The sequence below is a fragment of the Poromitra crassiceps genome (assembly GCF_964638095.1).
Source record: "Poromitra crassiceps genome assembly, chromosome: 30".
NCBI classification, from domain to species: domain Eukaryota; kingdom Metazoa; phylum Chordata; class Actinopteri; order Beryciformes; family Melamphaidae; genus Poromitra; species Poromitra crassiceps.
Window position 1 is genome coordinate 7,179,579 of NC_139652.1, and position 12,728 is coordinate 7,192,306.

Sequence of the window (12,728 nt, forward strand, 5' to 3'; positions counted from 1 at the left end):
CATCGGTGTATGAATGGGTGAATGTAGACTACCTACTGATTGTAAAGCGCTTTGGATAAAAGCGCTATATAAATGCAGACCATTTACCATTTACCATTTTACTAGTTCAGATGTTTACCAACATATTGAATGTAGATTAACAGTTGCAGTTGGTTGTGGCAGTTCACTGCAACATAGTAGGCCTACTATACTGTATATTTATTTTATTTTTAAATATTTGCACTTTTATTATTTATTTTCACTTGTTCATTTATTTTCAAATTATATCTCAAATCCAAAGACATCCAATGTTAAAAAGAAAAGCCATTGTCAATGTTCAATAAATGCATGATGTTCTCAATGTCAATGAGTAATCGTGTTAAATAATCGTGATCTCAATATCAATCAAAATAACGTGATTATGATTTTTGCCATAATCGAGCAGCCCTAGGTAACAGCGTGGTACAGTGGTAAAGAATAAGGGTGTGGGGTTGGAAAGCAATGAGTAAAAGCGTAATAATAATCGTTTAATAAATGTTTCTCTGCGATACTAAAGCTCACGCCAGGATTTACTCTGTGACAGATTTACAGATGAGTGCAGTTCACAGATTTATACATTTACACATGTCATCACCAATAAATAATGTAGTCCTATGATGCCTTCTTTCCCTAAGGCCATCTCAATGCTGTCTTTTCCCTGTGCAAGTCTTTGCATTTACAGCTGCTTGAGGGAGTGATAATAATCACAATACATTTTCCAGCTATTGGGATCACATGTAAAAATCACAATAACTAGTTGTGATTATTTAAGGTACACCATTATTTTCCTGCACATTTTGCATTGTATATATCTAACTCAACATTACTACTGCAGCAGTTATTCTAAACCAAATGAAGTGTTACTCACTTCATGTAGAAGAGACAGTCTAAAGCTGTGTTCACAGTTCACACCAAGATATTTATTTTTCTCTCTGTCGCTTGATTCAACCCTTTGGAATCGCTCTGTCGCTCTGTTTAAATCGCTCATCAACAGGCACACGAAATGACGGACATGTGGGGGATATAACGTTACGCAATGTCATGCTGTTTGTCCACTACGAGCCACCGTCATTGTTTACAAGCTAAAGCCTATCAGCGTGCTCCTAATGCGAGCTCCATACCAGTAGGACAGACTTCACTTCATGTCAGCTGTCAGCCTGTCAATGCGGTTTGTTGCCACACAATAAACCAGCGGTTTGTTCCGAGCCAGTGTGATCCTCGACTCGCTCTCACACGGCAGCCAATCAGCGTTGAGCGGCGAGCGACTGATGCCAGCGTATTTTCGCTCGAGTTGGGATATTTCATCTCGAGCGACGAGCGTATCGCTCTGTCTCTGCCGCTCGGACGCCCAGCGATTTTTCTCCCAGGCGAATATACGCTCAATCGCTCGTTTGCATTGACTTTGTATGTAAACTCGACGCCAGCGAAAAACTTTAATAGGTCGGTGTGAACGCACCTTTACAGGAAACTAACAGGAAGTAGTAAACACAATTTATTTATTTTTTATTAATTTTTTTACCTTTATTTACACAGGGAAAGGCCCTTGAGAGCGAACTCTCATTTACAAGAGCGCCCTGTTACAAAGAACACATACAGAAATGTACAGACAGAGATGATAAAACAGTTTAGATCAAACAAGTGCACTCTTCAGTGCTTTCGAGGAGCACTTTAAATGATTCCAGGGAGATCAGTTGCGCCAATTTTAACAATCGGAATGAACAATCGGAAGTTCTGATTGTGTTTACACTAGGGTTGGCACGATGGACGATGGCATCGACCATCGTGACGGGCCGACCCCCCATCGACCTCTGAGCCTTCTACATCGGATCATCGTAATTAATTATCTGTTCGAATTAAAATTGTGACGTTTTAATAATAAAAAAGGCCAAGTCCAATTACCGTGACGCGCGGGGGACGCGCCGGTGGCATTAAAGAAGCGCACCCACCCAGTTCAGTTCAGGAAAGCCTCCCCTCCCCCTCCTCCGCTCCACTGCTTCTCTGAACTGGGTGCGCTTGTTTAATGTCGCCGGGGCGTCCCCAGCGCGTGAGAAGTAGGCTGTGTTGTTGTGAAAACTTTTTAAGACAAAGAAGAAACTTCACGTTCTTTCCTGTTTTCAACCGAAAGTGAGTACAAGTCTTCAACCGTGAAATTTAACTCGCCTGTTTGCAAAGTGAAAGTTGGAGTCGCTCCATATAGATACAGCAGCTGCTGCTGCTGTGTTTCTCGAGCCATTTCTCCTCAACTCTCTCTCTCTCTCATTAGGTTCAAAAGCCCACGCGAATCTAACGTTATATCAGCCAGTAATTCAGTCAGTTTTCTGCCAGCTAGTTAAATTCAACACACACACACACACACACACGTTGTTGGTGAGGATCTGTAACGTTAACGTTATTTGTTTTGCGCCGTTCAAATTGCTGGTAGTGACAGCCACTGCCCACTCCAGTCGCCTGGTGCTGTAGCACAGAGCAGAGGCTAATAGCCTATCCAAGCCCGCTGGTATCATAGAGCTCAGCTGTCCTGTGTTGTTAACGTGAACGCATTGCAGCGGCTAGCCAAATGGCATTACAGCAACGCAGCGACTTAACAAATCAATCGTTATTCCCCCCCACCCCCACCCGTCAATGACGATGCCATCGTCCAACACGATGATTCACTGTAAAACAATCACGATGGGTATTTGGATGACATCGCACAACCCTAGTTTACACTTCCTGTGACTTATAAACCTAGTCTGACTCATAATGTGAGTCAGACTAGGTTTGACCAGGTGAGTCAGACTAGTTTGAGCAGGTAAAACAGCCGGCGTTTTGAACAGGAAGTCGTGACACAATGGGTCAAGTGGGCGGGGCTACATAGAGGCCATTTACACCTGGCATTAACATGCGTTTTCTGCCATCAGATTGCAATCCGATTGTATTTTATCACTTGAAAGTACAGGTGTAAACACCCCCAAAACGCATTGAAGAAGGATTGCAATCTGATCGGCCAAACCACCTCCGGAGGTGGTCAGGGACGCATTATGACAACATTTAACACAAGTGTAAATGCAATGCGTCCTCTCAAAACGCATTCAGCAACATACGGAAATACACCGCACCGGTGTGTGCCCTCATCTCGCCGCTGTGTCAAATGCGCACACACACAGGCAGCCTGTCACGGACCGGCTAAAAATTCTCTTTCTCCCCCCCCCCCGCTCCGCTTTTGCACAACACTCTCTTTCTGCTAGGTAGCGTTGCTTCAAAGTTTTGCTGCGGAGCGGAGGTTTTGCCACGGCTTATCGAACCCTTTCTCCCTCATTTTCCTTTCATTTTCCGCTCCTTTTCCAAAGGAGAAGTGTTGATATAAAAGATAAATTATGCTCTCAATTGTATAACGTTGTAATTTAGGATGTTACCTGAACGCAACACAGGTGGTTACAGCCAATGACATGCACGGAAAACGTATGTGTGTGTGTCTCGGACCCAGTGTCAAACAGCTCCATGGGAGAATAACCTACAGAGAAAACTGCTATATCGACACGTCTGAAAAACTACCTCATGAGAGCGCAAAAGCTTTTTGCAATATTTGGGAGGTTTTTCGAAATTTACGTGTTTGCATTACCCGATTTTTATTGCGATATTTAGATTTTGCGCATTTCTGAGGGTATTGGAAACACGGCTTACAGACAGGCCAAGGACAAGAACAAGAAAAGTGGCAGGGGCAGAGCAACGTGTCCTTTTTATAAAGAAATAGATGCAGTGCTGCGTGATCGGCCATCGTTTTGTCCAGGTGAAGGGGACGTTCACTGTGCATTTGAGCTTAACAATAACCTCTATTTCCCTGTGCATGTATGCAAACATGCATGCACACGTTCAGGGGGCGCGCGCGTTATGACGTTCGAGCTGGAGAGCAATCGGATTGCAATCTGTTCACCCAAAACGCATGTTAGTGCCAGGTGTAAATGGAATCAGGCTGAAGTGATAAAATACAATCGGATTGCAATCTGATGGCAGAAAACGCATGTTAATGCCAGGTGTAAATGGCCTCATAAGGTGAATATGCCAGACAGTATATGGAACATACTGTATTTTGTACTAGGGATGGGCATTTCTAGCAAAAACACTATTCGAAATTCGCTGGCCAAAGTCGACTTTTAATCGAAATTCGAAAATAAAAATTAAATGTAAAAAAAATTAAAAATGTAAAAAAAATCTTTTTTTTTTTTCTTTTTTTTTGTGAGTGAAATGTTGCATTGTCTCCCCTGATTCTAAGTATAGTCGAATCGCTTGGTTTGAGCAAGTAAAACAATTTTTATAAGCATTTTAAGCAAGGTTTATGGAAAAATGAATGGCGGATGAAATCCCATGAAGAGGGAGAGGTTGCTTATAAAAATTGTTTTACTTGCTCAAACCAAGCGATTCGACTATACTTAGAATCAGGGGAGACAATGCAACATTTCACTCACAATTTTTTTTTTTTTTTTTTTTTTTCAATAAACGAATTTCGAATTTCAATAATAAAAGTCGACCTTGATAATAACAACGATTATTCGAAAATTCGAAATTCGATGCCCATCCCTATTTTGTACATTGTGGAAAGGCGCATAGGGGAGTGCCGTCACAGACAGTGGTATTATATGTTTTAATAACATAGGTTGCTCACCCTGCTAGTTCTGCTCCCATCAATGTGATTGTGCAACGTGAGCGTTCACAGAGGGAAGAGCACCTGTTGCGTCGGGAGGGTGGCCGTCACGACTCACGAGGCGACGCAACAATTTGACACTCCAGCGCTGCTAAACATGTCAGAGTAGGTCAACTCCAAGGAGAATCATGACAGTTGTCAAAGAGAACGGGAGGGTAAAGAGACAAAGGCTAAATTAGCTATTTCAGGTGTCATATCCTATTCTTTAAATATGGACATTTTGCTAAAATGGCTGGACAGGACAAGTGGGAGAGAAATGTACCTGCCCCACACAGCCTTTACTTGGGTGGGCCGTCCAGGTATATTAACTCATTGAGTGCCAATGGCGACTTTAGTCGTCAATTCGGATAGTAACGTTGAGTGCCAATGACGACTAAAGTCGTCAATTGCGTTTTTTGACGGTGGGACGTGGATCAAAGCCAGATCCATCTCCTGTAAAATTTTGGGGCATGTTGAATGGGTATAACCTATTTTACCGACCCATTAGGTGGCGACAGTGCTCTCCAGATTAGAGAAAGTTGAGGAAAAAAAAGCAGAAAAAGCCCCGTGATCAAAGAGAAACCGATGCATGAGCCAGAGCGGCACAGATTGCTCTGGCTGCCTGGAGCCAACGTTAGCTGCGAACAGCAGTCAATCCGCTCCCACAAATGTCTCTGTCTCTGCTGCATAGCTTCGCCACACGATTAGCCGCCAGAAAATAAAACCAAAGCCAAACCATTGAGAATGGTTTGGCTTATACAGTGTCGCGCTGGGAGCCACAAGGCTGAGCGCTCCGAAAATAGACTGGGTGCAGCGCACTTTGAAACGCGCAGCAGAAAGCCTATAATCGGACGCAGCTTCATCCCAGCTCACAACGGAAACCCCAGAAACGCAGACGAACGCGAGCCCCATCCAGACTCCCCCGACGAGCGGCCGCCATCTGAACGTGGATCCGTGAGGCAGCAGAGCCTGCCATAGCAGGAGGCAGAGACTCGCCTGACACACGCAGCAGCCAGCACAGCGAGCAGAGCCACCAGAGACACTCCCACGGAGGAGGAGTTTGGAGTTGAGGGGGGTGTGGGTGCTGTTTATTGAAGGAAATTACTGTTCAGATGTTTCAGGTCAGAAAATATTAGTTTCAGAGTCAGTGATTTGCTTGAAATGCTTCGTTTCACAAAAGGCTCAATATCTCAGCTCCTAGATGGAAACGCCTTTTTTTGCTGTTTTTGACCTATCTTCTCCGGCTGATAACTAAAGAACGGAAAATTATATCAATAAACTTTTTTTTGCTGCTGATACAATAGAGTCTCATCGTTCTTTGTGCGTGTTCGGTGTTTACATAGTAATATCACACAATATTCTGTGGGCCTCGAGAAATCACTGAAAACGCTCTGAAACTCTGGCACTGAGAGCGTCCGTTCTCCAAAAGTGGCTGGCACTCAATGAGTTAACAGTCACCCAAGTATATTTGCCGACCCATTTTAGGATTTGTTTATTCTGCTTTGTGAAACATGACGCCAAAATGTATCAGAAGAACCGAGTGAGTGAATTGTGAAAAAAGCCTGTATGATAAGTTAATTTACATTTTATATGACCGACGATAAGGCAAATAAAGCTCTTGTACTGTTTCCTACTGTCGGAGAAAAACCTCCTTCGCAAACACAATGAAAATAAGTCAAGAGTAAATAATAATAATAAATTATTATTAAATGATTGTAAAATTAGTCATTTTTGTGACTTTTGTGCCTGGGCAAAGTGAAAGGTACATTCTGCTTGCCTTAGGACAAGTGCCTCAGCAGGTTTAATGTCAGGCCCTGGGTGAATCACAAAAAAGTCCAATTCCTTAACGCCGTGGTGGTATCACAAGTATGGCAAGGGTGTAACTGAACTAACACTGATATTTCATATCCATACTATTGTGTGGAAGTGCTGAGGTTGCGGCTGTCATAATGTGGACGTGGGCCCAGGGCCAGCCCTTCGCCCCGCAGTCTGAGTCATGGAGAGAGAATGTCAGGTGTCGTTGGCGTTTCCTCCGAGCGCCACCTCCTTATCCAACCTGTTTGGCAGGAAACACAGGGGACGGCCTGGCCTCCTCTCCTCTCTCGCCTGACAACACAGCACACAACACCACCGGGGGAGAAGACGCACGCAGCGGAACAAGCAGCCAGGTGCTACTGAAGAGGAGGGCTAAGCCCAAAGCAAGAAGCCACAGGTTGTTTCTACCAGGGGAAGATGGGCTGGTGGTGACCAATCAGGGCAGAGAGATAGAAGAAGATGGGCTGGTGGTGGTGACCAATCAGGGCAGAGAGATAGAAGAAGATGGGCTGGTGGTGACCAATCAGGGCAGAGAGATAGAAGAAGATGGGCTGGCGACCAATCAGGGCAGAGAGATAGAAGAAGGTGGGCTGGTGGTGACCAATCAGGGCAGAGAGATAGAAGAAGATGGGCTGGTGGTGGTGACCAATCAGGGCAGAGAGATAGAAGAAGATGGGCTGGTGGTGACCAATCAGGGCCAAGAGATAGAAGAAGATGGGCTGGTGGTGACCAATCAGGGCAGAGAGATAGAAGAAGATGGGCTGGTGGTGACCAATCAGGGCAGAGAGATAGAAGAGGATGGGCTGGTGACCAATCAGGGCAGAGGAAGAAATAGGCTCCCGTAAGTGACATGATGTCAAAAGGAATAATTGGGTGTGATTCTGGGTGACATCTGGGTGACATCGGCTTGCCAAACGGAAACATATGGCTTCATCGAAACACAACACACTGTATTGTGACCGTCCCGTGCCTTTCCAGGAAATGGTGTTATTATGTGTTACTATTATTAACCCAATCAAGGTGTCCTTTTTAGAGCATCATTTCCCACGACATTGCTCGCAACTCACCAGCACAACGCCATCAGAAAGTTTTAAATCTGTGCGCAGTCGCACTGCCATACAGGGGGAAAGAGTTGGTGTGACTGACAGCACATCGTATAGCTATGCTGTGTCTATAAGGTCTATCCAAACTATTTTCACAGAAAAAGCATGTTCAACCACGTTTTGTGCTGTTAAAAAAAGAGCAGTTGGCAATGACAGGCACTTTGCTTTCTTAACGACTAGGGGAAGCTGCCATCATCAACAAACACCACTTGGGAACAGCTCAACTCCCACCACAACACACAGCCAATGTGCTCCCATATACTGAGTCTAACCAACAGCTACAACTGCTACTGTATGCACTTTTTCTACTGGGACTTTCTCTATTTTACATGATCGTTTATGGTGTTGTCACCTATCAGCTGCTAAAGTAGCGTTTTTGTTGTGATCAGTCAGCTCCTAATGTGAGTGCCCCACATCAGCTTCACTGACTGCACAGACTGCACATCAGCTTCACTGACTGCACTGACTGCACATCAGCTTCACTGACTGCACAGACTGCACATCAGCTTCACTGACTGGTAAAGGTAAAGGTAAAGTCCCACTGATTGTCACACAATGTGTGAAATTGGTTCTCCGCATTTGACCCATCCCCTGGGGGAGCAGTGAGCAGCAGCAGCGCCGCGCTCGGGAATCATATGGTGATTTAACCCCCCAATTCCAACCGTTTGATGCTGAGTGCCAAGCAGGGAGGCAAATGGGTCCCATTTTTATAGTCTTTGGTATGACTCGGCCGGGGATCGAACTCACAACCTCCCAGTCTCAGGGCGGACACTCAGACCACAAGGCCACTGACTGCACATCAGCTGCACTGACTGCACTGACTGCACATCAGCTGCACTCACTGCACTGACTGCACATCAGCTGCACTGACTGCACTGCAAGCTGACTGTTTCTCAACCTTAGAAAGCGCTCTGCCTAAGAAGAAGCCAGCTGGCCAGTGGCCACTCTCCATTCACTTTCGCACTTTCGCAGTGGCAATTTGGAAAAAGTGTCATAGTGTGAAAACGTAAGAGGTTTGTTTTTGTTTGTTTTTTGCAAGTGGCACCGGCAACCACGGTAGTTGGCTTTGCAAGGGGGGGAAACATGAAGATAATAACTAAGGGCCTGTGTCCACCTAGCGTCTTTTTCCGACGTTAAACGCTGGAAGTACGCTGGGAAGCGCTGATCTCAGCGCAAAATATACAAGGAAGCACTAACGTTAGTTCAGTGCGGTAGTTGCTTGATAGCTGACAGCTAAGTAACATTAGCAAACGACAGCTAAGTAACATTAGCAAACAACACACATACAGTGATTTAGCTCAACACTCACCAGAAATAGTAAGTGTCTAGCCAATCTGCTCCCACAATTGAGCCTTTCTGTCTCTGTTGCGATAGTTTCTCCATATGATTAGTTGGCAGAAAAGGCGCACCCGACACCAGCGTCTTTCTGAAAAGTTAAAATATTTTCAGCTGGGAGTCGGGCGCACAAAAACGACGGAGCGCTCTGTAAATAGACGCTGGGCGCAGCGCAGCGCAGAGTAGGTCCTACTACTTCATACTTGACAGTACACAGAAACAGAGCAGACTCGAACAATCCACCTGCCCTGCACCCACACGCACGCACGCACACACACACACACACACGCACACACACACACACACACACACACACGTGTGTGCGCACACATGCACGCACGGCACACACACACACACACACACACACACACAGAGGCACATTCAAGTACTGCTCCAGTGACAGGTTGAGGGGACTTGTTGTGAAGGCTGCATAAAAAATGTCACTATTCTCGACTAGCCTCATGTGCTCCACATGACAGCAGCATCGTGCACATTTCAACACAGTGCAGTTTGCAGTGGGAGGCTGTGTCAGCGAGCCAGTGCACGCACACACACGCACACACACACACACACACACACACACACACACACACACACACACACACACACACACACACAGACTTACGCTGCTCGCCACGCGGACGCAGTATCTGTCTCTTGTGGATCTCTTTCTGCTGAAGGTGCAGGCCGGCTGGGATATTAGCTATATTGCCTTGTCAACAACAGGCCCAGACTGTGTGGACCGCAGCTTTATAGCATCTGTGAATGCACAGCGACCGCTCGCTGGCTGTACACCTTTAAATGTGATGCGTTGCCGTGTGAGCGTGATAGACGTCTTTTCTTAAAGATCTTTAGACGTTTGAACTATTTAATCAAACTACGGTAAACGACATTTCAGATTGACTTCAGTTGTCTCGCCATAGAAATCACCGGCATGCTTAGTTGTTATGACTGATGATGGGCAGCGAGGTGACCCGTCACTCCGACCTGCCTTTCAGTTCACCTTGAAACCAAAGTCCACCCCGCTGTCACCAAACATGTCTCTGTCTGCAGGAACAACAATGAGAAAGATTGCAGTGTATGGCATTGACAAACATCACGTCTACTTTCTTGACAGAGTTCACACGGCTCAATCCAAATTAACTGCTCAATCAAATGACAGCATTCAGTAATAATGCTAATGAGTTATGACAGTTGCATTGTTTTTGTGCAGCCACCAGAAAGCAAGAAGCATTCAACTCACCAGAAGAAGGTGTTGGTCCCATCGTCAAAGACCTCACATTCCGTGTTCCTCCGAGACAGGCTCTCCCTGGAGGTCTGCTGCTTCGTCGCCTTGGCTTTGGTCGGTGTGCCCTGGTCCTGCGGGGACACTGTCGCCTCGAGAGAACCGTTATCAACGTGCTGCTGCTGCTGCTGCTCGGGGGAGGCGACACCGGCACACTTGCCGCCGGTGACCATGGCCATGCCGCTTCTCTTCGACATGGCTTTTGAGCGACTGCCTCGGTTGTTGTAACACAATACCCTGCTGTGTGGAGTTGGTTATCCCTGGGCTCTGCTCCCGACGTGCGCTGTCATCCGTGTCAGCCCAGCCCGAGTGACTAGTGTCAGCATCCTGGGGTGATCGGAGGAGGAAGCAGAGGTTATGATGAGGGGAGGGGAGTCGATATATACTGCCTCGAAATGCACGTCCTGCAGTTGTGTTAAGTCCCCAGCAGCACCGCCCAGGCAGCACTGTACAGACACACACAGACATGATAGAGCAGCGGCTCTGACACCGCCTACTTACTTCAACGCATTTCTGCACAAACAAGCTGCGCGACACTGTCATCATGTGTCAACAACACAGCGACGACTTTGGCTAAAACCCCGCGACGTGTCGTGCGACTGACGAGCATTTCAACCGAAGGCTTTCATTAAATCAGTGCGTTTGCACTGTAAAGCCACCTTGATGTCAGGTTAGACAGCTTAGCTAACCGCGTTAGCTTAACGTTTACAGCTATTTTTGCCAGTTGACCTTGTTGACGAGGCTAAGTTAACTAACAACCCTGTTAGGTAAAGTGATAAAAACAGCACAATCGGTATTGTAGCACTTTGTCAAAAATGACCGTACGTTGTAGCTAATGATCACGTAAGTTAGCTAACATTACTTACCAGGCAGTGGAATTTATGGGATTATTTACTGCAGTCTGGGTGGCTTGCACGTCATTTGGCGGCTGCTAAACGTTACATCAGTGACAACGGTAACGTGAGTTATTACCGTTATAATTCAAAATAAAACCAATTTAGCGGTCAACTGTCACACGCCGCTTGCAGTCTGCCTTTGGTGTACTGCTGTGTAGAAGAACAGATTGATCCACCGCTCCAGCTCCACTGAGACCCAGACCCATCACATGGCTGGGCATGGCGTCTTTGGCTGCGTCAAGCAAGCGACGATCACCAGCAGTAATAATGACACGTCCGGTTTGGTCTTTCAAAATACATGTCAAAACAACACCCATTCATGGGAAGGCGTTTTCCCGCTTTTGTTTTGACACCACAATATTGAACTCGGAAGTCTTGTCTCTGCTAGTTCTGCTACACTTGTCAGGTAGAGATTTCTGAGGAGTTTGGGTTTAGCAGGGTCGATCAAACAATTATTCGTTTAGGGATAGTTGAACTTTGAAATCCTCAAAGCAAAACCTCGTGTGCACATAACTTTAGGACAAAACGCCGTTTAACTGCCTAATTTATGACAAATGTCACCAAAAACGAGTCTACAAGTTGAGGATTATTTTCATGTCGTCACTTCCGTTTGTTGTAGTCATAAAAAATATTTAAAAAAATGGGGGGACATCAATTTCTACAGTAGCCGTTATGATAAGAAACAAACCAAGGAATTATTTATCAGTAGTAGTAGTAGTAATAATAATAATAATAATAATAATAATAGGCTAATAATAATAATAATCTACACTATAATTGCAGCAGTGTCTGTCTCTCTCTCTCTGTCCCTCTGTCTGTCAGCGTCGGGGGCAGTATAGTAGGCATTCCCCCCATGTTAAAATGCCCGACTTTGTAACATGATTAAACATCTTTCCAGTGAGGGGCAAAACACGGTTTTGATCTATAGGCTATAGCCTATTTCACCTTTTCATAACAACTGTAGGGGGGTCATTTTTTATATAACTCGCCCGTTTGGAGTAAAATAGATGATAGAAAAGGGGGTGATTGACAGATCGCCTGTCCAGTGTCCGTGAGGTGCGGAAGGACTCAACCCATTCCCTCCCACTCTGCTGACAAAAAATCAAGATGGTGACAGCCAACGTTTGAACTCCACCAGGGAGAAAAAACTTTAATGGGATAGCTTCGTCCATCTTATTATATATGTCTATGTGTGAAACAACACGTTCACTATTAATACATTTGTGTTCAATTCTGCCCCACCCGCCTGAACATAAAACGAGCGCTCCTACTGCCTGAGTGACATCACAGTGATTGCCCAACTGTGATGTCACTCAGGCAGTTGTGATGTCATCAGTGATGTCACTCGAGCAACTGTGATGTAGTATGAGCCGATGGCGCACAGTTGCACGATGGCCTCTAGGTGGGTGGGCGGTGTCTGTCTGTGTCACGATTTTGGGAGCCTGCGGACCAGGCGATTTCACACAGCAAAACAGCTTTTACCTCTGTTTTGTGCGAGGTCACACAGCAAAACAGCTTTTACCTCTGTTTTGTGCGAGGTCACACAGCAAAACAGCTTTTACCTCTGTTTTGTGCGAGGTCACACAGCAAAACAGCTTTTACCTCTGTTTTGTGCG

General features: G+C 45.7%; 1 protein-coding gene across 2 annotated transcripts in view; it reads right to left on the reverse strand.

The window, feature by feature from the left end:
* The window catches only part of ptdss2 (phosphatidylserine synthase 2), a 51,676-nt gene extending 40,410 nt beyond the window's left edge, over window positions 1-11,266 (reverse strand). Inside the window, exons 1-2 of one of the 2 annotated variants that reach the window (XM_083663333.1) lie at window positions 11,083-11,266; window positions 10,175-10,543 (exon numbers count right to left, since the gene is read on the reverse strand). In XM_083663333.1, coding sequence (XP_083519459.1) covers window positions 10,175-10,413 — 239 coding nt within the window. In that variant the 5' untranslated portion in view covers window positions 10,414-10,543; window positions 11,083-11,266. Of the gene's footprint in view, window positions 1-10,174; window positions 10,580-11,082 lie in introns of those variants that run through there. The other variant, XM_083663334.1, reaches the window with a different exon arrangement.
* Between the last annotated feature and the right edge of the window lie 1,462 nt (window positions 11,267-12,728).